This window comes from Arachis stenosperma, chromosome 7 (assembly GCF_014773155.1).
Source record: "Arachis stenosperma cultivar V10309 chromosome 7, arast.V10309.gnm1.PFL2, whole genome shotgun sequence".
Classification (NCBI taxonomy): domain Eukaryota; kingdom Viridiplantae; phylum Streptophyta; class Magnoliopsida; order Fabales; family Fabaceae; genus Arachis; species Arachis stenosperma.
The window spans coordinates 31,177,286-31,203,120 of record NC_080383.1 but is presented as its reverse complement, the minus strand read 5'-3'; the positions used below and the strand labels follow the sequence as shown (position 1 = coordinate 31,203,120).

Here is a 25,835-nt window from a genome sequence, read left to right as displayed (position 1 = left end):
GAAGGACGAAATAAGAGACAGACAAAGATTCGATCTTAAAAAAAGAAATCTACAAGTTTCTTTTATGGATGACAATGACACAACAATAGATAGAAAAACATAAATTTTTTATCACTATTTACCCATCTTATTCTCGTTCCAGTTTATAGTTTCAAATTTGTCTCTTCCAGTTTCACAACTTTACTTTCTTTTTGTATATTTATTTTTATCAAATAAAATACAAAGACAATTTTTATGTCTCTGTCTATATTTTTCCGTGTCAGTATTTGTGTCTGAAGACGGAATCGAACCAGAACCTTAATCATATAAATTCTCCTTATTATATGCTAGTCCATAACCAAGAGGGAACAAGGGATCATAGGACTTAACTCCATGATCAACTAGTTGATCAAGCTGTTCAACTCTTCTGAACCATGTCATTGGTAGTTGACCCTTGAATTCATGATCACCAAAGATGACATCTGTGATTCCCTGTCCCTCAGTACCTGGCGACCAAGCAGCAACAAGAGCATCTATCTTTTCCAACAAGCATGACTCTATGACCAATGGTCTTCCAGATATCAGAATCACTAGTGTTGGGACTTTATCAGCAACCAGGTTTATGATTCTAGATCCATTAAAAGGGATTGTGAGCTCTGAATTGTCACCTCTGCCCTCAGCGTAGGGAGCCTCACCCACGACAACAATGGCGAAAGGAAACTCGTGGCGGTTGATGGTCTCTATTGATGGATATTGCTCATAAATGACTTCTGTTTTTACTCCCACTGCTTCCTTAATAGCATCTAAGATAGTTGTGCCTGAAATGGTACGAATTACTCAAAGATTTTAAGCTATAGAAGCATCAATGATCAAACTCTACCGATATTGTGAATAATTGGAAAACCAGATAAAAGACTAGCATTGTGTTAGCTGATCAATAGCCAATAAAACTCTTTGAATATTTATGACACAGATCAAAAAGCTGAGTCCTCAGTTCAAATGTAATAGTTATTAAACTAAGGAAGTTTTTCACATTACATACTTCCGTTCTACAAATTTCACAACTTCCACTCTAAAGAAAATTCAAAAACCAAGCATATCTGTATAAATGTCACAACTCAGTACCATGGAAAATATTAACAAATCAAAGAAAAAAAATATATTTCTTAGTGCAGATATTAATCCTACATTTATGATTAAATCTTGGTATTGGGGAGTGGACAGATCCAAAAACTTTCCAATCCTTTCTTTCCAGAACTCACTTTGTAAACACATCAATAATAGCAATGATCTCTTCTAAAGCAGCTTAGAGAATTATATATACAGAATCAGAAATATAACAATGGCTTACCAATTGCGATCTGGCCACTAGATCCATATTTAGAACCGGTCCACCCTCCACATTGATATCCGATATCATCAGCATGAGTTCCAGAAACAAGAATTCTTTTAGCATCCTTGCTCAAGGGAAGAAAAGGTTTACCAGGATCCTTTCCATTTTTCAACAGGACCAAGGACTTTTGAACAGCTTCTCGAGCTAGATTTCTATGTGGCTGCAGAAACAGTTTGATGGTAATTGGAAGTCTATCAATTAAAGAAAAAAAATTGTACATAACATTCAAATGACAGTATAAAATTGTGAACATTTTGGCAAGAACATATAGTAATTTTGATTCGAAATGGAACCATAACCATACAAAAAATCTTATTATTTAGGATATTTTTCCTTCAAAGATAGTTTAAGTTGAAGCAGTTTTAGTTGTGTCTCTTACAGATATTTATTGATGCTCTCTCATTCTCTTCCTTTTTCCTCATGATTATTGACTTAATTTCTTGGAGAATACTGCCTCTGCAGGCACATTGTTTTGTAGGTTAAGTAAGTACTGCTTTGGTTCTTGAGGTTTTTGTTGAAAATCAAAATCATCCCCTACGTTTTCTTGTTGTCAAAATGTCCATAATGTTATAATATAAATTTAACATGGTCCTTCCCTTAAGAATGCTAAATTTTTGGACGAACTTGTCCATGAAAAAATAATAATTATAAAGCTTTATTTTATTAAAAGAAAAACTCCAGCTTAGATTAAATGTTTGTTCGTTCCCCAAACATGTTTTTGTCCTAACTATTCTGAAATATTTAAAATCAATTTAGGTTGCTAAAAGTTAAATTGTCGGTGGCCTAGTTTTTTATCAACTTTTGTGGCTTGTTGCATTTAGCCGAAGCTCATTGTGCACCAAACAAAACCGTGTTGTATATCCAGCAGCAGAAGTAATTTTGCTTCTTGCTTCAACACATGTCCTTTTGGTATACTTGGTGAGAGTGTTGTTTTGAGTTTCTTTTATTTTGTGAGGATAGTGTGCCCTGTTGAGATAAATACTATAATGTATAAGGGATTTGGGAACTTGGGTTTGAGTGTTTGGTCATCTTTTTTATTTTTTTTGGTTTGCACCAAATATCCATAGGCCGGAAATCCAATGACTAATCCCTCGGGTACTGCAGAGGCACAAAGTGGACAACCCTCCCAAGCAAGCTCCATTCCCATCCTCCAGTGAGTATCGAACCTGGAAAAAATGGTTAAGGAACACAGACCCTCATCTAATTGTGCCAACTTGCGTTGGTAGTGTTTGGTCATCATTTTGATATCTCATTAGACATTTGATTTAAGTAAGGACTTTGCTAGGTAGATAATGACTTTTGTGAACAATGAGTTCTAAAATTGGCCCAATAAAATAAAAACACACTACATCCTCAAATTACTCACCTAAATCTTAATATTAGGATAACCATCCGCACACCTAGTAAATTAAACATCCAATATATCCATTGTTCACATTGTTTAGTATTTTCATTGTCTACCTATACCTTTCTTTTAAGTAAAATCATCGCCTATTTTGTATCTCTTTTATATTTCATAGTGAAATATTTGTTTGTTGTCTTTGTTCGTTGGCATAGGTGTTAAGTCAAACCATGTTAATCCTTTTTGTGTTGGTTTTTGTTATTCCACTAACGCTTGGGCTACTCTCTATTTCGTAACACTAATGTCTTTGTATCCTTTATTTCAAGACAATAACGGAAAACTTCTTTAGATTATGACAAAACTCACTCAGCTTGATCAGACACGGAAGTATCATAAAATATCCAAAAATGATTAGTAAAAAGCCTTAGCACTTGAAAGAGAAATTTAGTGGGAGCTAATTTTGCTTACCTTGCAACCAACTATATCAAGCAAAGATTTGTCAGTCAAAGGAAACTCAAAAAGTTTAGCAGCAAACTTCACTCTCAAAATCCTCTCAACAGCATCATCAATTCTGGCTATTGGTATTTTCCCTGATTGCACTAGAAAGGCCAACTCTTCCAAGAAAAGTTCATATCTAAAAGGGACCATCACCTGCATATTTTTGAGAATGTATATTTAAATATAAGATAAAACAGGTTTTGCTTATCAATTCTCAAGGCACCTTGCTAAAATATATTAATGCCCTTATGATACTATTTAGAAAAGCAAATAAAGCTAAGCATCATTGCTAAAATACATAGGGAATTGAAGTATACCATGTCAATTCCTGCATTGATGGCAGTGGAGATGCAGTGACGATAATCTGATCCGTATGGTTGGCAGAGTTCATCAATTCCCTCCCAATCAGAAATCACAAATCCCTATACCAAAGTATTTGGTCTATCCATTATGCTTTATATGAATTTCACAAATAAAAGAAAACACTCCCTGTGTTCCCTTTTACCAGTCACTGTAACTTTTTGGTGAATTACTGGATATTGTATCTAGATATATTGATTGAATGATGTACCAAAATGTAACAATGACATGGTTTGTAAAAGTGGTTTGCTTATGGCAGCAATTGATTAAAAGATAATAAAGTAAAGTGACAATTAGGTCTCTGAAGATTTTAACTTCGGACCAATTAATCCTTGAAAAAAAAAAAAAGTACCAATTTGGACCCCCAAGATAGCAAATGGTGGACACGTTATATCCTTCTATCAATTCATCACGTAAAACTTAACGATGGTGCTTATATATACCGTCAACTACTGCAATGTGTCTATTTTTGAAAGATTGTTATGTAAGATAACAACTTTTAGAGCAAAACTTCACCTAATTTAGTAGGATTCGTTATAAATAGAGGACAGCTGATAAAGGTTATATAGAAACTCAAAAGATAATGAATGTTTTACTGTCCAAAACTACATTGTTTCCATGCTCATGTACAACAATAGGACACACACCACTGTAGTCTGTAGATACCGAAATACATGGGCGATTCTGTTTCGTTTTGCACTATCCATTAGCGGAAGGACATAAGTGTCCACTATTTAATATCCATGGTACTTTTATTTTCTTCAAAGACTACTTAGTTCTAAGTCAAAATCCTCGAGAATCTAATTTTCACTTTACTCAAGATAAAATTTGCAGAAAACATCCCACCTTGAAGCCTAGTTTTCCTTTCAAAATTTCAGTTAGAAGAAAATGGTGACCATGGAGTTTGTTTCCATTCCAGCTAGAATATGACACCATAATGGTCGAAACTCGATGCTGTATACAGTACACGTAAGGGACCAAGTGTATTCTCTCCAAGTCTTCATATGATAACACAGTATTCCCCTCATTTACACCTTTCTCTGTTCCTCCATCTCCAACAAAATGCTTGGCACAAGCAATAACATTGTTCCTGTAATGCAACTCAGGTGAATGAATATGGCCTTGATAAAGAAAGATATGTAACTCATAGCTCATTTTAAAAAAAAATGAAAGTTAACTCATTGTGCTCAAAGAACATTTACAGCTTCTTGTTTTTGTTTATAATGTTTAGAAGTTATATAAAAGATATAGAATGAGTGGTTATGGATGCTTTTGGATCATGCACTAAAAATACTCCAAGAGCATGCAAGTACTTAAATTGCACATATGTGTAAAATAAATGACATGTAAACTAGGAAAAATGTAACAAATTTTTTAAACAAACATGTCACATTTTACAGCAGTACTTGGGATAGAAGGAAAAATAAATCTTTCCTGCACAATGAGAGTTGAGTTACTCCCTTTCACAATAACTTCAGGAAACTCAAAAGCCATAGAGATTTCCGTCTTTTTAGGATGTGTTTGTTTCAAATTCCGAAAAGAGTAATTTCACAACTTGAGATTGTGATGGCTTTTAAAGATTTATGCTGGTATATAGATTGCTAAAGGAATTTCAACCAGATGCATTTTCATTTACAATCAATTCAAAAAAAACAGTCAAGAGAAGACTATGAAGAAAAAAGATGACAAAGGTAAGAGATTTGTAGATTAAGTCTCTTAGCTAGCATTTGGTTTGAGGTAATGAGATAGAGACTAGAGACTGAGACTCAATATCATGTTTGTTGGTTTAGAGACTGGTATTAAAATTTCTATCTTTGTCCCCAAAATTTTAGTATTTGAGTACTTCCAAAAAATGGGGACATAGGGGACTAAAATTTTTAGAGATGAAGACTGAAACTTCAATAATATTTTATACCTAAAATACCTTCATTTCAATTAATTAATTCTAATTTTACCCTTTATACAAATTAAATTAAAATTTCATTCTTGTTTCAATTTCTGTCTCCCACTTTACACTAAAGAGAATATTAAGATTTATTTCAATTCCAGTCTTTCCGTCTCTGTCTCTCAGTCTCCATCTTTCCACCTCTGTCTCTCCACCAATGTAAGTAGCATCAATGGCTTTCATCTACCTTCCAGCCACATACGGGTAGCCTGTTGGGTATCCTTCCGGAGGATGGCCCTGCAAACCTAAAACAAAAGAAGTCATCTTTCCAGCAATTTCAGTGTTTTCACTGTAACTCTCATAGCATCTTCCCCATCTTGGATCTTTACAAACCTGTCCATTCAACTATTTATGTGAGTTGAATATCTGCATTTTCAGTACTAGTCTATTTGAATGTTAAGTGCCACAAATAAAAGAAAAAGAAGCACAACCTATGCCTCTTATTGTCATGGATGTTTAAGTCTTAAGTTTTCCAAAATTTCATCAATTTGAGAAGATGTTTGGTTTTTATTAACCAGAATCAATTCTCATCTCTAAATTCAGTTCAGAAGAAGCGAAACATTTTTACTCTCTTTCATAACCCTTTTTTTTTCCGTGAATGTGTGAGTATTACTATACAACTCTAATATTATTTGTAAGAGACTTTGTTGTACAGTACAGAGTAACTGTACACAGCAATAGTACTAAGTACAGAACATACACAATATTAATTGCTTCAAGGTAAAATGCCAAATAATATTTTCAAATAAGGAGTAAGGACCAAATAACCACTGCTTATCTAGGCCAAAATCTGGATTGTAACACTACATTAAGTATGATTTTGCTCTTTACTTGTAAACGTCAATATAGGGTTGCCATCTATCACCTCTTCCATGCTACCAAGAATAGATGCCGCAAAAGTACAAACCCATGCCTAACCACTGTTGACATTGCACGAATTGCTAAAATGACTCTTGTATAGAGTGGAAGTCAGAAGATTTTTTTTTAATGAGCATAACTAATTCAGAAACAAATAATGATTGGTTGATTATGATGCCTTACTGCCACACAAGGAGCAAAAGTGTAGTGAATTCCACTAGCTCTGAGTTCAAGTGAAGTTGCAGCTCCAATTCTTTGAACAAGATCTGTATCTCTACCACACCATGAATGAAAAACCAAAGTTTGTTTAAGATAACAACAAGACTTGTATGTCAAAACAAAGCATAATCTAGATGACCTAGAAGCAATCTCTTACCAAATCAAGAGCTGGAATTCATGCTCTTAAGAATTAAATTGAATACAAGAACATGAAAGTATTTGGCCTTCTAGGCATCTTTTGAAGTACACACGACCTCTTACTGCTCTGACAATTGAGCTTATCAATAATATTATATCTCAATCATATTTTCCTTGGTTTTTTCAGCTACCTTTTAATAACTCTAATCTCAATAGCTACTTATGTGGAATGACTCCATTTGAAGTTAAGGTTCCAATCACAAAGGTTTCTAGCTAACATATCAAGAAGTTTATTAGAAAATTCAGGCTGGAAGAACATGAAGGGAGAGCATACTCCCAAAACACACAACAAAGTGAAGAGAGAAGATTGAACACCAACCTGGTAGCTCCAAGACCAACATTGTGAGGAAATATAGTAGCACCGTAGACACTATTGTTACCATGAACAGCATCAATCCCATAAATGATTGGTATCCCCAACCGTGATTCAAGCGCCAACTTCTGATAGCCGTCCACCATATCAGACCAATCTGATGACAGTGCCTTCTCAAAAGGTCCATTGTTTGGAGCACTGAATACACTTCCTTCAGAAAAACAGAAATAAGTAAATGTACCATGTAAATAAAGTAATGATCACAGAATGTAGAAACTGACAAGTAGAAACGTCCATGGTTCAAACAAGTTCAAGACATTGTATATAAATCTGTCACCCAAGTCTCCTAAACCCCCAATCAAACTCAAAAGTTTACCTAAATCCGTGGAACTCAAGAGTTTGCTTAGCTGCGAAAAACACCAGTTACTGGATGTAAAGTTGTTGAAGCATTAACGAACTTTCTAAAATTCGAACTCAATTAGAAAGGGGCCAAGCTATAGATAAATAGATAGATACCAATGTTTAAGTCCTTGAGAGCAGAGGAGCTAGCAACCCTGCGCTCTATTTGGGTCATCTGAGCAATCTTGTCCTTCAAAGTCATACGAGAAAGAAGGTCTTTGAGACGAGCTTCAATGGGTTCGTTGGGATTCTTGTACAACCTATCATATTCATCCATGTCACTCATTGCAAAGCTACTTCACTGTGTCAATGAGCAATGGAACCAAAGAGAAGAAACAAGGGAGTCAAGGACAAGTAGTCAACGAAATCAATTGTCAGATCTCTCTTACCTAATGGTTGAAGTTGTATAATGGGAGTTTTATTTTTATACATTTTTTGAAGTATTGGATAACAAAAATACAATTTCCTTTTATATATTTACATTGTTAAGTACGATAACATTATGTACATTGTGACTGAGAATAATGTTCTGAACTTGGGAAATGGGAACCATGTACAACACATTCATTGCGTGAAATTAAATACTATATTTGATTGCTTCATGCCATCTCCTTTTGTCTACTTCAGACTCATGATTAATCTGACACTTGATGATGGAAAAAACTAAGTAATGGAACTCCGCTTCCTTGTGTGCCAACACCAAAAAGTAGCAAGCCTCAAACACTTGTCCAAGTGAACCACTTCACAAAGGTATATCAAGTTCTTTTTGAATTATTCATTCAATTATCAGCTTAAGTCTCTACTCATGTCAAGAAAAGGTTCACATGTTATTATTTAATTTGATAATTAGATGTAAAAAACTTGATGTAGAGTTCTTTTTTCTCCTTAGCGAATACTCTTCAAGGCCCTCATTTTTCGTCTTTGGTTCAATCAAAATTGGCTCCACTAATACCATGTTCAACCAAAACTACTGACTCTTTGGAACTTTGAGCTATCATTTGGTTTATTTGGCTTTGGTGCACTAAGATCCTCAAGCTGAAGTAACTCTTCATGCTTTTTCATTTTCGTTGTTACTCACCTCATCAATTTCATTTGTTGATTTAGACAAAAGCTTGGTTTCATTATTGCTATTATCAGATTCTAATAACTTCTCTTCCGCATCGATGATTACATCAGTGACCTTTGGTAGTGAAGATTCTTCAGAGATTTTTTGTGTGTCCAACTTGTCTTGCTTCATATGATCTTCAACCTTTTGATTTGGCTCCTTTTGCAAAAGATTCACTTCTTCTGAGGCATGATGTGACTTATCTAATTCATTCTTGTTATCACTTTCACCTTTTGATTCCGATAAACATATGACTTCATTCATATTCAAATCTGCATGTTCTCCTTCAACATCTTTAGTATAATTTGTGCCACTTGCTTCAAAATTTATTAATGGTTCCTCGGTAGCCTCTTGTGTTATTGATTCTTGGGGTTTATCTTCACTCTCTGTGTGTACTAGTGAGGATGATTCTTGCATTTGTGAGTTCATGGTCTCCTATTGAATTTTACAAGAAAGATGTATAATAGTAAGAGATTAAAAAAAAGAGAGAAAAAAAAGTGACCGACAATATTATGTAGCTAGCAACTCTATTTTTAATTAGTTGATTTCTTTGTTTTTCCTTATGTTAGCTATATGCAGACTACACAACACAACTATTGGTCATGTAACATGACCAAAAATTATCAACAAATAGTGGGATCTACATTGCCAACACCAACAGGTAATAGCGTTTTGACGGACTAATATACTAAAACATGTCAATTTTTAAAGTCTCAAATGTTACCTTATCATCAAATAAATCTCTTGATTTCTCATTCATGTCTTTTGAAGCCATCACCTCAGCTGGTATAGAGGGTTCTGCGCTATCATCTTGTCTAATTAAAGGTATCAGTTTGCCTTCATTGCTCTCGTCTTTCTTTGATTCTTCAATGAAAGTATCAGGGGAATGGCTATGCTCCTAGTCAATATCACAAATAATGCACAAGTTATGGCTTAGTCGTTGGCAAACTAGGTTACAACCATAGTTAAATTATATGAATTCTTTAAAAGTTCACCTTTAAGATACACTAATTGAGATTTATGTGAGTGAATAACGGTTTGTCAGTGATAGACCCAAATAAGATTAGAGTCAAACTAGACCAGAACATTTGATAATAGCCCAAAAGGCTTGAGTAATAAGAGTTTCATCACTCTGACTAACAGTTATAACTAACCCTTGTATGTTCAATGTTTAACTTGCTACTAAAAATATAGATAAAAGAAGCAATAAGCAAAATACTTGCTAGAACAATTCACACCTGAGAATGACTAAGGTCTAAAGGCTGATTATTTTGAGGCTTGTTGTCAAGTTTGCTTTCACCGTATAAGGTTTCTGGTACCGTATCCTCAACGTTAGATTGTTGAACGTCTAATTGCATTTCCTGATTATGAGCTGATGAAGAAGCTTGGTCTACCATGGCCTTATGGAATAATATAGACCTTGGTGAAGTTGATGAACTTGAGTTGGTTGGAACTTCATAAACTACTTCTTGTCTTACAACTGATGCACCACCACTATCTTCATTACCTTTCATGATCTGAATGTTTTCATGTTCAGTAGTTGCCGAGTTGTTTACTACCCTGTTTATCAAATTCTCTGTCACATTAATCCATTCCTGTTACAAAACAAAGTTGTGTAAATGTAAAGAAAAACAAAGTAAAAAACAGGTTTTAGATATGTTGTTGGTGTTATATGAATTTCACCATGACCAAAACATTTTTAACCCAAAAAAATTATTATCTCAACAATACACCTTCTATCTACGTAAGTTAACTAAAACGAAATGGTAGAGTGCCAAATGCTAAGTGCAAAAGGCATAGTTTGTTCATGAATTTAGAGTTCTCCTTTCCCTGCAAATGAATAAGTTTAATTTTTACTTACTTTGTCATCTAATTAAATTTATATGATTAAAAGATTATTTATGACAGTAATTTAGTGAGTTATGTATTTATGAGCAAATACTTATACACATAGTATTTTTTTTTAAAGTAATTATCTATATCAGTTTCTAAAAATTTAAAAGCGGATATTTTTACCTCCAAAAAAAATTAATATAAAGATCAAATTACAATGTTTTTTTTCATGAGACATAACAGTTTCAATCTACTTCGTGACGCAGAGTTTTACATTAATTCATATATGGGGTTGTTAAGTTTTCACCTAATAGTCACATGTGTAAGTTAACGTGCCAATTTAGCAGTTTTCGTTAATAAGCATCGCTACAAAATAATCGAAAAATCCAGTTAGAAATTAATATATATAATTTTTTTTGGAGACTAAAATATTAGCGTTTAAAATCTTGGATGATTGATTTGGTAATTATTTTTTTTAATATTGTTGGATATCTAAAATTCTATTTTTGTGATAACAATATATAACAATTAAATTCCATATATAATACGTATGTGTCTAATCACGAAGCTAACTATCAAAACAAGTCTTACCTCTTCTTTATTTGAATATTGTGGTCGACGATCAGGTGTACGCTCGGCGCTACGGCTAGGTATAAATCGCTTCCGTCGCGGCGGCACTTTGGAAGAAGAAGAAGAAGAAGGGGAAGGATGTGATCTACTGGAAATTTCTCCTCTAAAATCCATCATACCAATTCCAAAGATATTGTGATCTCTGCTTCCAGCATGAGTTGCACTAGGTGTATCTTCCGGCAAGTCTGATTTCGAAGACATTGAACTCACATCAGCCGCGTTCTCTGCCTCGTCTACGTTCAAAGAACCCGGCGAAGAAATCTCCCTCCAGTGACTCAATTCCGATATGTCTTGCTCGCTAACTCTTCGCCTCTCTCGCGCGTGCAGCGACGCTCCCCACATGTCTTCGCTACCGGACGTAACGTCTCTGTCGACGTCTCCGTCGTACAACACAGACTCTCCATCTGTGGTAGTAACGGTGTCATGGCTCTCATCGACGGTTAGGGTTGGCGAACCGACTTCGGAAACTTCAACTTGCAGATCTGAAGCCAGAGAAAGCGAAGGTGTGTGGCTTCTTAACGTACTGTTGTCTAAGGTCGCGTTTTCTTGATTATTTTTATCGTTGTTAGCGTTAGCGTTAGCGGCGGCGGCTAGGGTAGCTGGAACGGATTTGTAGACAGAGTCGTTGTCTTCTGCGATTTCTTCTATCTGTGATTGAGTTACGTTATGCTTGATTGTTGGAGCAGCATTGTTGATCTCTTCTGCTGCTTCAACGTCCTCTTCTTTTCTTTCGATGTCGTCGTTATCTTCGAATTCGCATCTCTCGTCTGCTTCGTCATGTGTGGTTTCGTCGTAGTCGCTTAGTGGATTAGGAGTTACTGATTCAGCTGCTTCAGTGCCGTATCTGGATAATTGGCTAAACCAGTCATGGTTTCCTCTACCTGCAACAGTAATAATATGTATACATTCAACTGTCATATTAAAAAGGTAAAAATTCACCTCTTTTTTCATATTAAAGTTCTTTAGCCTAAAATAGAACCTTTTTTTTTCTATTAATAGTTTAATACTAGTGGACCTAGCCTAATTTTATAATTAGAATTCCAACCCCAAAGAGTAGATTAACAAAATTGACCCTAAAATTTAAGATTTGCAGAAAACATGATACATTGAAATCACAAAAAAAATTCCTTAAAGAAATTTTAATTGTATCAAAATTTATTTGTATTCCAACATCAATCATAGTATATTTGTGTAAAGAAAAATATTAGAAGCCATTAAAATTCATTATTTTGTCGATGAATTAACTATTAATATTTAAAAATATAAAAATAAAATATGTTATTAGATTATTAGACTAAAGAAAAAAAATTGAATTGATGACACATTGATAATAAAAAATAATAAATTCTAATAATTCTTTAGTATTTTTTTTGTGTTTAAATACATGTGTTATTTAATTTATTTTTAATATTTATATTTATATTTTGTTGTTTATTTAGTAGTTGATTTTGGTGTATATATATACATATATATGCAACGATAATCTCAAAACAAATATGTTCTTGTTATTATTATTATTATTATTTGTTGTCTAATATATGTTATTATTTGAATAGAAAGTTAAATGAAATAAATATGAAAAAAACTTAGATAAATTTTTAGTTTTGGCCTTCAGTTTTTAGTGTAGTAAATGATAACATATCATTAAAGACTAAAATTAAGCATTTTGAATTTTGAAAAGATCAGATTGTTACCTAAAAGATGCCTTCTATTACTTTGATATGAGGATCCATAAAAGAAGCTTTCATGCCTGCTGAATGCCGTATCCTTGTTGGGTGGTGGACTAGAAGGGAATTCTTGGGCAAAGTTATCCCCAGTTAGATTGGGTTTCTCTTCATAAGGATCATAGGGAATATCAAAAGGACTTCTCATAGCTGGTGCAGAACCTGGCATCTCTATGCCATCAAAATCATCCTTTGAAGAATCCATAGAGTTGTTTACTTTTGCCACAAGCAATGGTGCAATGTTTTGTCCTCTGGCAGCTGATGATTTCATATCAACCAAAACTTTCTCAATGTGCAACTTCAGTTGCTCCCTTGCTCTTCTCCTTACCATCAGGTTCTCTAGCCTCTTGGTTCTCTCCGTCACGGCGATACCTATATCCATTGGAACTTTCTGCTCATCCTCTGTCATCTCACCAGATTTCTCGATATCTTCTTTAACTTCTTCATCCTTGGGATTCTTTTCATCAGTCTCTTCTTTCTTGGTATCATTGTGGAGATTAACATTGCGTGGATTCGGGGTGGCAGGCAGTGGTGGTAGTTCGGAAGAGAACACGTTTTTACACTTAGGAGTCTCATGTTTCACCACAGAGTCATAGAAATCCGAATGATCATCATCTACCCTATAAGATCTTGATTTTCCAAACATTATGTTAGTGAATTCATTTTGGAACACTTCGGTCAAATCTTTCGCCTTGTGTTCTAGATCGCCGTACACATCCAACTTCCTCCCAGTGAAGTTCCTTCTTCTGCTTGTTGCATTTTGTGATGGACACTTAACAAGGGTTCCATGCCTTCCATAGATTGGTGTATTTGGATGCCTTTTTTCAGCAATTTCATCACTCTCCACTTTCTTTTTCTTGCTGTCCTTTTTTACATCTATAATAAGGTTTTGCTCAGAGCTCCAAAAGATTTTAACAAAGATTGCAGTGCACAAAAGGAATGGGAACATGTAAAGCAAGAAGTGGTAAACATAAGAAAGGAACAAGTACAACACGAAGAGGAAAATCAAGGCACTAGAAACTAATGGGTGCCTTTTTATGAAGATCCAGCTATACTTTGATGAAAGTTGAATCACTCTACAAAGATAACTTTGAGCGCTACTTAAATTCAAACCCATCTTTGTTTTAGTGATCTGAAATGTTATGTTCAAAGAATAAACTATATATTTGGTCACAATGCAATGCAATAATCAAAATCTTAAATGGGGTGGAGTAGACATATTCTATCCGTTACCAAATTCAAATAAGTGACTATAATCACCATATGGAATTTGCATGTTCGTTACAAATCCCAGTTGAAAAAACATTAAAAGAGAAATTAATCTTCTCTAAAGAAAGAGAGATGTAAAAACATTGACTAATGATTGATTGATTGAGATAGGTTAGGAGGGTATTAATTAAAAGTGGTACATGCAAATGTAATTGAGGAGTTTTAGCTAAGAACAAAGTAGGGGATTAATGATGGGAGAAGAAAAATTGCAGCATGATGTGGTTTCTCAGTCCTGGTATATTGAAATCATTCAGAAACTGAAGAAAACCAAAGAAGGAAAAACAGACAAAATAGGTCTTCAACTCATAAATGATGGTTAACAATGAAAAATTGTTTGGCCTATCCCCTAAGAAATGGTTAGCCATTGAAACAAAATTTAGTTGTTCTTTTTTAGGAAACTATATTGTTTGGTTGAGAACTTTATAGGTCCCTTTAATATAGAAGTTTTCATTACTATCTGCTTCACTTCTATTTTAATAACCGGAAACTATGGAAAAAATGCATTTTAACAAATTAAAAAATATAAAAAATCTCTTTCACAAGTCCAAATTGGATGATTGATTGATCAGTTGTTGTCTTCAACTCATTACAGTGTTACACTCAAGTCTATTTGGTTTTGTGGCTGTGACTATAAACAATTCATTTTTGTTGAATTATTAGTAGCAAAGTTTAATAATATTTTTAATTTAAAATAAATGTATAATACATACATTAAAAATTGAATTTTATATGTTTTGTATAAATAATTTAAGTAATAAACTTAACATACGTCCTTAGAAAATACGTTAGGTAAACTCATAAAAATATAGTGTTATTTGTCTATTTATAAATTATTAAATTTCATTAATAATATAAAAAAGCTAAATATATAAACCTTTGTTTTTCTTGAAATTCGGAATATTTTAAATGCACATTCACCTTTTACTTTGTTTTCAACTTTTTTTATCATAAAATATGAAAATTTAATTTTAATATATTATTAATATAAAATAATTGTATACATGTTTAATTACATAACATTAATAATAATAATTAACTTTTATATTAATTGTATAAATAATTATCTAAAAATAAATATAATTAGATAACTATATAAAATATTTTATACCATCCATATATTAAAATTAAATTGTAAAATATAAGCGTTTGAAATAAATAACACATACACTAATACACAAGTGAAGTGAAGTTATTTCCTTTTAAGACAAACTAAAAATAAGTTTATTTATCTGAAACCAAATTAGTGTTTTTATTATTTATTTATGAGTTTAGCTAACTTATACTCTAAAGATATAAGTTAAGGTTGCTAGTAATAGAAAATTTTAAATACTTTACTTTAATAAACACAACAAATGCATTGAGAATTTAAAAATTTATCATAAAATATAAAAATTTAATTTTAATGTAACATTAATATAGAATAATTTTATATATGTATTTAAATATGTAACATCACATTAATAATAATAATTAGTTACAGTATGAATAATTATTTAAAAAATAAACATAATTAGACAATTATATAAAATATTTTACACTATCTATATATTATAATTAAATTGTAAAATACAAGCATTTGAAATAAATAACACATTCACTAATACACAAGTGAAGTGAAGTTATTTCCTTTTAAGACAAACTAAAAATAAGTTTATTTATTTGAAACCAAATTAGTGCTTTTTATTATTTATTTATGGATTTGGCTAACCTATGTCCTTAGTTAAGATTGTTAATAATAGAAAGTTTTAAATACTTTACTTTAATAAATGCATAATAAATACATTGAGAATTTAAATTTTGTATCATTTTTTATAAATATTTTTTAATTAATAATGCTCGACATCCAAGTTATATTAGCAACCAAACAACCAAATTATTTACATATACGGGCGTTTCTTCCAAATTCGCACACGCAAATTCTTCTTTCCTCATCGTCATTTTTTTGTTGTTGCTGTTATTGTTGCTTTTTTTTTCTTTTTTCCTCCTATCTTTGGTGATTTTGCAATTTCAACACTTGAAACTGTTCTGAGAAAGACTTAGTTATCACCCTATTGGTATAGTGGAGGCGTCAGGACATAAGAGATGTATCTGGTTCCTTTCTGCAATGCAGGGTGTTCACTGCAAATGGGTTGATGCTTTTGATCAGTGTGTTACAGTTGAGGTTCAGGTAAATAATGTGATTTGGAGGTGCAGTGATATCTATGGTAGTCCTCAGTTTAATACCAGAGTTATGCTATGAGATTATCTTGTTACTCAATCTTCGTCTTTCTGCGGGCCATGGATTGTTCTTGGTGATTTTAATGAAGTACTATTCTCTCATGAATCTAAGGATTGCCTGTCGCCATGCAGATCGGCTTGCTACCTCTCTAGGGGATAGTGATCTTTTTTACTTAAAGACTATTGGAAGACGATTTTCTTGGTACAGAAGGGTTAAAAATGGTATTGAGGTAGCGAAAAAACTTGACCGGGTCTGTATCAACAGTGGATGGTCATCTCTCTTTCCAAAGGCTTACGCAGAAATTTTAAATAGGCTTCAACCTGATCATTGGTCACCCCTAAGAAGTTTGGAGGTCTGGGAATTAGAGACACTTTTTGTGCTAATATTGCTCTTCTTGGAAAGCTAGTTTGGCAACTTTTTCACCATCCGGACAAGCTATGGGTTCAACTGTTGACAGAGAAATACCATTCTTCTAAGGATGATTGTTTCAGTCGGTCTCGAGGAAGGGAATCTTATATTTGGAAGAGTATATGTCAAGCCTGGGATATCCTGAAGGAAGGTTTTATTTGGCGCATTGGGGATTTGAAACAGAACGTTTGGTTTTCTAAATGGAGAAGAGAGGGGCGGATGTGTCAGGAGATGGATTATGTTCACATTTTTTATTCGGATCTCATGATCTTGGACCTTTGGTCATATGGACAATGGAACCTTGAGAATATCTATTCTCCTCTGAATCACTCTCTGCAGAGTAACATTAACTCTTACAACTCGGATGTTCAAGTTGGTCCAAAGGTCGGTTGGTGTTGGACTGGTGCGACTTCAAAGGTTTATGATGCTCGTAGTGGTTATTTGTGGCTCAGTAAGAAGATGTTTAGTTGGGAGGATAGGGGTAATTGGCTTTGGCTTTGGCATTAACATGTTCCAGAAAAGCACAAATTTTTTGCCTGGCTATGTCTTCGGGAGGCTCTTCCTACTACTGCATTTCGTTTTATGAGGGGCATTTCGCACACGAATAGCTGTCCACAATGTTTGTCAGGTCAGGAATCGGTTTTACATTATATTCGGGATTGTCCAAAAGCCCAACTAGTTTGGCAAGCTTTAGGGATCTCCGATCAACCAGTGGATTTGATGAGTTTGTTCTTACATAACAGCAAACAGCACCCCTTTAAATTCTTTTCTGGTCTCTGGTGGATTTGGCGTTTGAGAAATAACGAGATCTTAGCTTTCATCCTCATGAGCATTGGACCACAGACAAGGTAATTGGTATGGCTTTGTCCTTGGAAAAGGAGCTCCGAAATTTTTTGAGTTGCAACGACTGTTTATCCCCTCCACCATTAGTGGCTCTTGGATTCCCCCCTCAGTGGGTACCTTTAAGATTAATTGTGATGCTAGCTATCCTGGCAATGGTGCTCGAGTTGGTTTTGCTTGTGTTAGCAGAGATTGGAAGGGAAAGTGGCAACGAGGCTGTCTGGGAACAATTGAGAGTCGTAGCATTTTGTAAGGAGAGTTGTTTCCTATTTGGAGAGGCTTTCTTTTAGCATATGGGACTCGGGACAAAGAGACATTATATGTGAGACAGACTGTGTGGAGGCTTTTACTATGGTCAATAATTTACAGGATTGCTCTAGGTTTATTGATCCTTTGGGTTAAAAAATCGAGATATCATGTCTTGGAAATGGCGTGCTGATCTTCGGTTGATCTTGAGAGATGCAAATACAGTAGCAGACATCATGGCAAAGACTGCAATGAGGACCCTTTCTTCCCAAGTGGAGCTTCCGTTGCCTTGGAAGGAGTTTGAGAGTAGTATTCAATGGGATTGTCTTTCTTAAGTAGTTTCTTGTTTATTTTTTCTTTCTTGTTGTTGTTTATTTTCTTTTAAGTCACCAAAAATTGTCTAGAACAACGAGAATATATGCACATTAATAATTCATTCAAAATGAACTGAAATTTTGAATTTGAATAGAATGCATGAGTTTATAGAATGCACAATTTTCGGTTCATTTGCAGTCCAGGTGTGTTGTCGAAAAATAATTTGTCCCAATAGTTGGGATGACTTTCGAAATAAATTGAATAGAATGGAATGAAATCTAATACAATTGAATAAAGTAATAATGAATAATTTTATTCTTCTTTACTAAAAAAAGATTCAATCATCAACAAAAATACATTGAATTCATTTGTGGACGCAAATGAACCTCAATTAAACTAAGAAATGAATTGAATTACCTAAAGAATAAAAATTTTTATCAACACTTCTCAGCAGTATCAAGTAAACCTCAATTAACACACAAATGAACTAAAAAAAAAGCCCCTACCCGCCTACTTGTCACCCCTACTAAGGGCACATATTAGCTAAATTCGCTGCGGTATTGAGCTCCATTTAACAGTTTGTCACTGGCCAATGAATTATTGCATGCAGAAGACGAAATTTGAATTCCCAATACTTTCTTAAACGAACTAGTAAGTGATACTTACTAAAGACTAAACTGGTCCGAAGGAGGTAGGCCTGCCTGCTTTTCTAGCTTGGTGTGTTGCTAAAAACCTACCTATAACTAGTGTTGGAAGTGAGACGAGCTGAGTCAGCTAGACCAAACTCAAGCTCGGCTCACAAAAATTGAGCTTAGCTTACGACTCGACTCATTAACAATCGAGTCAATTTCTTAAACTCAAGCTCGACTCACCGAAAGCTCACGAATTTGCTCGAACTCACGAGCTCGCTTAAATAATAGGAACATAATCTATAATTCTATATCAATAAATTATAACTTATATATTTTAAAAAATATTTAAAAAGATCAATTTTATATATTATTTATAATTTTTTTATCTATGTCCTATATCAAAATTATATATAAAAAATAAAATTTTAAATAATTAATATCATTAATATATATAATTATATATTACTATTTCATATGTATATATATAATATTAAAAGTATAGATTAAATGTGTATATATATATATAATCGAGGCAACTCACGAGCTAATGAACTGAGCTTATTTAAGATTAAGATCAGCTCATTTAATTTATGAGTTCAATTTCAGGCTCAAACTTGACTCACCAATTCACGAGTTTATCTTATCGAACTATTAATGAATCGAGTTCAAGTTCACTTCCTGCCCTACCCATAACTACACAATCATTGGGACTTGGGAGGCTCCACCAATTTCACCTTTCATCAGTCTTCACGCGTCACCCCCTCAGCCTCTCAAAGTCCCATCCCCACCTGTGCACCACTGCACTAGATCACCACCCAAGAATAGGAAAGAAACAAGTATAACTGCTCTTGCTATGTACGTGATAAAATTGAAATTATAATTTTAAATTATTCTATTAAAATTAATTTGAATTTTAATAATTTAATTAATAAATAAATAATATGATGTGTATTGTTCGTGTTTTTTTAAATATAATATTAAATGTATTAACTCGAATGTAGCTAATAAGTGTATAAAAATTATGTTTCAATAATGAATTCTCTAAATAAAATTATCCCGTTTAAAATCTTTAAATTATGATTTTAATCATAAATTACAATCATAATTTAAAAAAATTTCTTTCATATAATATTACATTTTTTTCTCCACTTTACTATTAATATATTGATATTGCAAGTCTAAATTACAGTATTTTACTGAATCTTGATTGAAAAAGAAAATAGTTACGTGTTTCTATCATTTAATTTATTTAATACACCATTGATGAGCGGATAATTTATACGCTTTTTGGCATTGTTTTTAGATAATTTTTAATAGGATCTAGCTACTTTTAGGGATGTTTTCATTAGTTTTTATGCTAAATTCACATTTATGGACTTTACTATGAGTTTATGTGTTTTTATGTGATTTCAAATAATTTCTAGCTGAAATTGAGGAACCTGAGCAAAACTCTGATATAAGGCTGACAAAAGGACTGATGTTGCTGTTGGATTCTGACCTCCCTGCACTCGAAATAGATTTTCTGGAGCTAAAAAACTCCAAATGGCGCGCTCTCAATGGCGTTGGAAAGTAGACATCCAGAGCTTTCCAGCAATATATAATAGTTCATACTTTATTCGAGATTAGATGACGTAAACTGGCGCTCAACTCCAGTTCCATGCTGCATTCTGGAGTCAAACGCCAGAAACACGTTACGAACCAGAGTTGAAAACCAAAAACACGTTACAACTTGGCGTTCAACTCCAAAAGAAGCCTCTGCACGTGTAAAGCTCAAGCTCATCCCAAGCACATACCAAGTGGGCCCCGGAAGTGGATTTCTGCATTAATTACTTACTTCTGTAAATCCTAGTAGCTAGTCTAGTATAAATAGGACATTTTACTACTGTATTAGACGTCTTTGACCATTTGGTCTTTTTGACCATATCCTGGATTGTATTTTTGATCCTGTGATCACATTTTAGGGGCTGGCCATTTGGCCATGCCTGGACCTTCATCACTTATGTATTTTCAACGGTGGAGTTTCTACACACCATAGATTAAGAGTGTGGAGCTCTGCTATACCTCGAGTTTCAATGCAATTACTACTATTTTCTATTCAATTCAGTTTATCCCTTTTTTAAGATATTCGTTGTACTTCACCATAATGAATGTGATGATCCGTGACACTCATCATCATTCTCACCTATGAACGCGTGACTGACAACTACTTCTGTTCTACCTTAGACCGGGCGCATATCTCTTGGATTCCTCAATCAGAATCTTCGTGGTATAAGCTAGAATTGATGGCGGCATTCATGAGAATCCGGAAAGTCTAAACATTGTCTGTGGTATTCCGAGTAGGATTCAGGGATTGAATGACTGTGACGAGCTTCAAACTCGCGATTGTTGGGCGTGATGACAAACGCAAAAGAATCAATGGATTCTATTCCGACATGATCGAGAACCGACAGATGATTAGCCGTGCTGTGACAGAGCATTTGGACCTTTTTCACTGAGAGGATAGGATGTAGCCATTGACAACAGTGATGCCCTACATACAGCTTGCCATGGAAAGGAGTAAGAAGGATTGGATAAAGGCAATAGGAAAGCAGAGATTCAGAAGGAGCACAGCATCTTCATACGCCTATCTGAAATTCCCATCGATGATCTACATAAGTATTTCTATCTTTATTTTATGTTTTATTTATTGTTATTTTCAAAAACCAATATAACCATTTGTTATCCGCCTAACTGAGATTTACAAGATGACCATAGCTTGCTTCATACCAACAATCTCCGTGGGATCGACCCTTACTTACGTAAGGTTTATTACTTGGACGACCCAGTGCACTTGTTGGTTAGTTGTGCGAAGTTGTGAAGTTATGTTTAGACCATGGTATCATGTACCAAGTGTTTGGCGCCATTACCAGGGAGAGAACGAACATGAATGCCATTATCAGAAATCACAATTTTACCTATCAAGTTTTTGGCGCCGTTGCTGGGGATTGTTCAAGTTTGGACAACTGACGGTTCATCTTGTTGCTCAGATTAGGTAATTTTCTTTTCAATTTTTTTTTTCATAAATTTATCCCTATTTTCAAAAAAAAAGAAAAAATATAAATAAATTATTCTATGACTTCAAAATTTTTAAGAATGGATTCTAGAGTTTCATGTAACAAGTTAAAGCCTGGCTGGCTGTAAAGCCATATCCAAATTCTTTTGGATTGAGGCTTCCACTTGTCAACATAAAAGGCATGTATTTGGAGTTGGATGAAGTATCAGCTGTTGCATGCCTGATTTATATCCTGAAGCTGGCTGGCTATTAAGCCATGTCCAACCCTTGGATTGGAGCTTTAGGCTAATATTGAAAGATTCCTGGAATTCTAATTGAAAATTTTGAATTTCTTATTTTCTTTTTTCTATAAAATTTCGAAAAATATATACAAAAATTTTAAAATAAAAAAAATCAAAAATATTTTGTGATTCTTGTTTGAGTCTTGTGTCATGTTTTAAGTTTGGTGTCAATTGCATATTCATCTTGTTCTTGCATTTTTCGAAAATTCATGCATTCATAGTGTTCTTGATGATCTTCAAGTTATTCTTGATAAGTCTTCTTGTTTGATCTTTAAATTTTCTTGTTTTGTGTTGTATGATGTTTTTCACGTGCATTTTTGCATTCATAGTGTCTAAACATGAAAGATTTCTAAGTTTGGTGTCTTGCATGTTTTCTTTGCATCAAAAGTTTTATGTTCTTGATGTTCATCATGATCTTCAAAGTGTTCTTGGTGTTCATCTTGATATTCATAGTGTTCTTGCATGCATCATTGGTTTTGATCCAAAAATTTTCATGTTTTGGGTCATTTTTATGTTTTTCCTCTCATCATTAAAAATTCAAAAATAAAAAAAAATTATCTTTTCCTTATTTCTCTTAAAATTTCGAAAATTTGAGTTGACTTAATAAAAAAATTTTAAAATTAGTTGTTTCTTATAAGTCAAGTCAAATTTTCAATTTTAAAAAAATCTTATCTTTTCAAAACTTTTTCAAAAATCAAATCTTTTCATTTTTCTTACTATTTTTTGAAAATTTTTAATTTAATTTTCAAAATCTTTTTCTTATCTTTATTTCAAAATTTTGAAAACTTTACTAACAATTAATGTGATTGATTCAAAAATTTGAAGTTTATTACTTTCTTGTTAAGAAAGGTTCAATCTTTAAATTCTAGAATCATATCTTTTAGTTTCTTGTTAGTCAAGTAATCAAATTTTAATTTTAAAAATCAAATCTTTTTCAAAATATCTTTTCCATCATATCTTTTAATTAAATCTTTTTCATCATATCTTTTTATCTTTTTCAAAATTTTGATTTCAAAATATCTTCCAACTTCTTATCTTTTCAAAATTAAATTTCAAATCTTTTTTCAACTAGCTAGTTGACTTTTTGTTTGTTTTAACTATATCTTATCTTTTTTTTTCAAAACCACCTAACTACTTTTCCCTCTCTAATTTTTGAAAACTTCTCCCTCTTTTTAAAATTTCTTTTAATTAACTAATTGTTTTAAATTTTAATTTTTAAGTTTTAATTCTTCTTTTATTTTCGAAAATTACTAACCCTTTTTCAAAATTAATTTTCGAATTCTCTCCCTCTCATCTCCTTCTATTTATTTATTTATTTACTAACACTTCTCTTCATCTCAAGAATCTGAACCTATCTTCACCCTTGTGTTTGGATTCTTACCTTTTCCTTCTTCTATTCCCTTCTTCTTCTACTAACATAAAAAAATCTCTCTACTGTGGTAAAGAGGATCCCTATTATTATTTTCTGTTCTCTTCTTTTTTATATGAGCAGGAGCAATGACAAGAATATTCTTGTTGAAGCAGATCCTGAACCTGAAAGGACTCTGAAGAGGAAACTAAGAGAAGCTAAATTACAACAATCCAGAGACAACCTTACAAAAATTTTCGAAAAGGAAGAGGAGATGGCAACGAAAAATAATAATGCAAGGAGGATGCTTGGTGATTATACTACACCTACTTCCAAATTTGATGGAAGAAGCATCTCAATCCCTGCTATTGGAGCAAATAACTTTGAGCTAAAACCTCAACTAGTTGCTCTACTGCAACAGAACTGCAAGTTCCATGGACTTCCATCAGAAGATCCATACCAGTTTTTAACTGAGTTCTTGCAGATCTGTGAGACTGTTAAGACTAATGGAGTAGATCCTGAAGTCTACAAGCTCATGCTTTTCCCCTTTGCTGTAAGAGACAGAGCTAGAATATGGTTGGATTCACAACCTAAAGATAGCCTGGACACATGGGATAAGCTGGTCGCAGCCTTCTTGGCTAAGTTCTTTCCTCCTCAAAAGCTGAGCAAGCTTAGAGTGGATGTTCAGATCTTCAAACAAAAAGATGGTGAATCCCTCTATGAAGCTTGGGAAAGATACAAGCAGATGACCAAAAGGTGTCCTTCTGACATGCTTTCTGAATGGACCATTTTGGATATATTCTATTATGGTCTATCTGAATTTTCTAAGATGTCACTGAACCATTCTGCAGGTGGATCCATTCACCTAAAGAAAATGCCTGCAGAAGCTCAAGAACTTATTGACATGGTTGCAAATAACCAATTCATGTACACTTCTGAGAGGAATTCCGTGAATAATGGGACGCCTCAGAAGAAGGGAGTTCTTGAAATTGATGCTTTGAATGCCATATTGGCTCAGAACAAAATGTTGACTCAGCAAGTCAACATGATTTCTCAAAGTCTGAATGGATGGCAAAATGCATTGAACAGTACTAAAGAGGCATCTTCTGAAGAAGAAGCTTATGATCTTGAGAACCCTGCAATAGCAGAGGTAAATTATATGGGTGAACCTTATGAAAACACCTATAATTCATCATGGAGAAATCATCCAAATTTCTCATGGAAGGATCAACAAAAGCATCAACAAGGCTTTAATAATGGTGGAAGAAATAGGCTCAGCAATAGCAAGCCTTATCCATCATCTTCTCAGCAACAGACAGATAATTCTGAGCAGAGCACCTCTAACTTAGCAAACTTAGTCTCTGATCTGTCTAAGGCCACTTTAAGTTTCATGAGTGAAACAAGGTCCTCCATTAGAAATCTGGAGGCACAAGTGGGCCAGCTGAGTAAGAAAATCACTGAAACTCCTCCTAGTACTCTCCCAAGCAACACTGAAGAGAATCCAAAAAGAGAGTGCAAGGCCATTGACATAATCAACATGGCCGAACCTAGAGAGGGAGGAGAGGACGTGAATCCCAATGAGGAAGACCTCATGGGACGTCTCTCAAGGAAGAAGGAGTTCCCTATTGAGGACCTAAAGGAATCTGAGGCTCATATAGAGACCATAGAGATTCCATTAAACCTCCTTCTGCCATTCATAAGCTCTGAAAACTATTCTTCCTATGAAGAGGATGAAGATGTAACTGAAGATCAAGTTGCTCAATATCTAGGAGCCATCATGAAGCTGAATGCCAAATTATTTGGTAATGAGACTTGGGAAGGTGAACCTCCCTTGCTCATTAATGAATTAGATACATGGATTCAGCAAACTTTACCTCAAAAGAAACAAGATCCTGGTAAATTCTTAATACCCTGTACCATAGGCACCATGATCTTTGAGAAGGCTCTGTGTGACCTAGGGTCAGGCATAAATCTTATGCCACTCTCTGTAATGGAGAAGTTGGGGATCATTGAGGTACAGCCTGCCATATTCTCATTGCAAATGGCAAACCAGTCAGTAAGACAAGCTTATGGATTGGTAGAGGACGTGTTAGTGAAGGTTGAAGACCTTTACATCCCTGCTGATTTCATAATCTTAGACATTAGGAAGGAGGAGGATGAATGCATCATCCTTGGAAGACATTTCTTAGCCACAACAGGAGCTGTGATAAATGTCAACAGAGAAGAATTAGTCCTTCAATTGAATGGGGACTACCTTGTGTTTAAGACCCAAGGGTGTTCTTCTTTAACAATGGAGAGGAAGCATGAAAAGCTTCTCTCAGTGCAGAGTCAAACAAAGCCCCCACAATCAAACTCTAAGTTTGGTGTTGAGAGGCTACAGCCAAACTCTAAGTTTGGTGTTGAGAGGCTACAGCCAAACTCTAAGTTTGG

The 25,835-nt window shown here is 33.9% G+C and overlaps 2 protein-coding genes and 1 non-coding gene across 3 annotated transcripts; all 3 read right to left on the bottom strand.

Moving 5' to 3' along the window:
* Nucleotides 1-284: 284 nt before the first annotated feature.
* LOC130941833 (uncharacterized) lies at nucleotides 285-7,847 on the bottom strand. The gene is made up of 9 exons (XM_057870438.1): nucleotides 7,622-7,847; nucleotides 7,112-7,316; nucleotides 6,559-6,649; nucleotides 5,705-5,850; nucleotides 4,419-4,662; nucleotides 3,530-3,634; nucleotides 3,183-3,365; nucleotides 1,331-1,532; nucleotides 285-797 (listed from the first exon to the last, which is right to left on the bottom strand). Exons 1-9 carry the CDS (start codon nucleotides 7,788-7,790, stop codon nucleotides 298-300), a joined length of 1,845 nt encoding a protein of 614 aa, XP_057726421.1. The 5' UTR covers nucleotides 7,791-7,847; the 3' UTR covers nucleotides 285-297.
* A 1,994-nt stretch (nucleotides 7,848-9,841) lies between these two features.
* Nucleotides 9,842-13,913, bottom strand: LOC130939664 (uncharacterized). Its single transcript, XM_057867753.1, has 3 exons — nucleotides 12,788-13,913; nucleotides 11,034-11,953; nucleotides 9,842-10,204 (listed from the first exon to the last, which is right to left on the bottom strand). Exons 1-3 carry the CDS (start codon nucleotides 13,911-13,913, stop codon nucleotides 9,842-9,844), a joined length of 2,409 nt encoding a protein of 802 aa, XP_057723736.1.
* Nucleotides 13,914-24,072: 10,159 nt separating this feature from the next.
* Nucleotides 24,073-24,180, bottom strand: LOC130943013 (small nucleolar RNA R71). The gene has a single exon (XR_009071552.1). It is a non-coding gene; the product is annotated as a small nucleolar RNA R71 (small nucleolar RNA).
* Nucleotides 24,181-25,835: the final 1,655 nt, after the last annotated feature.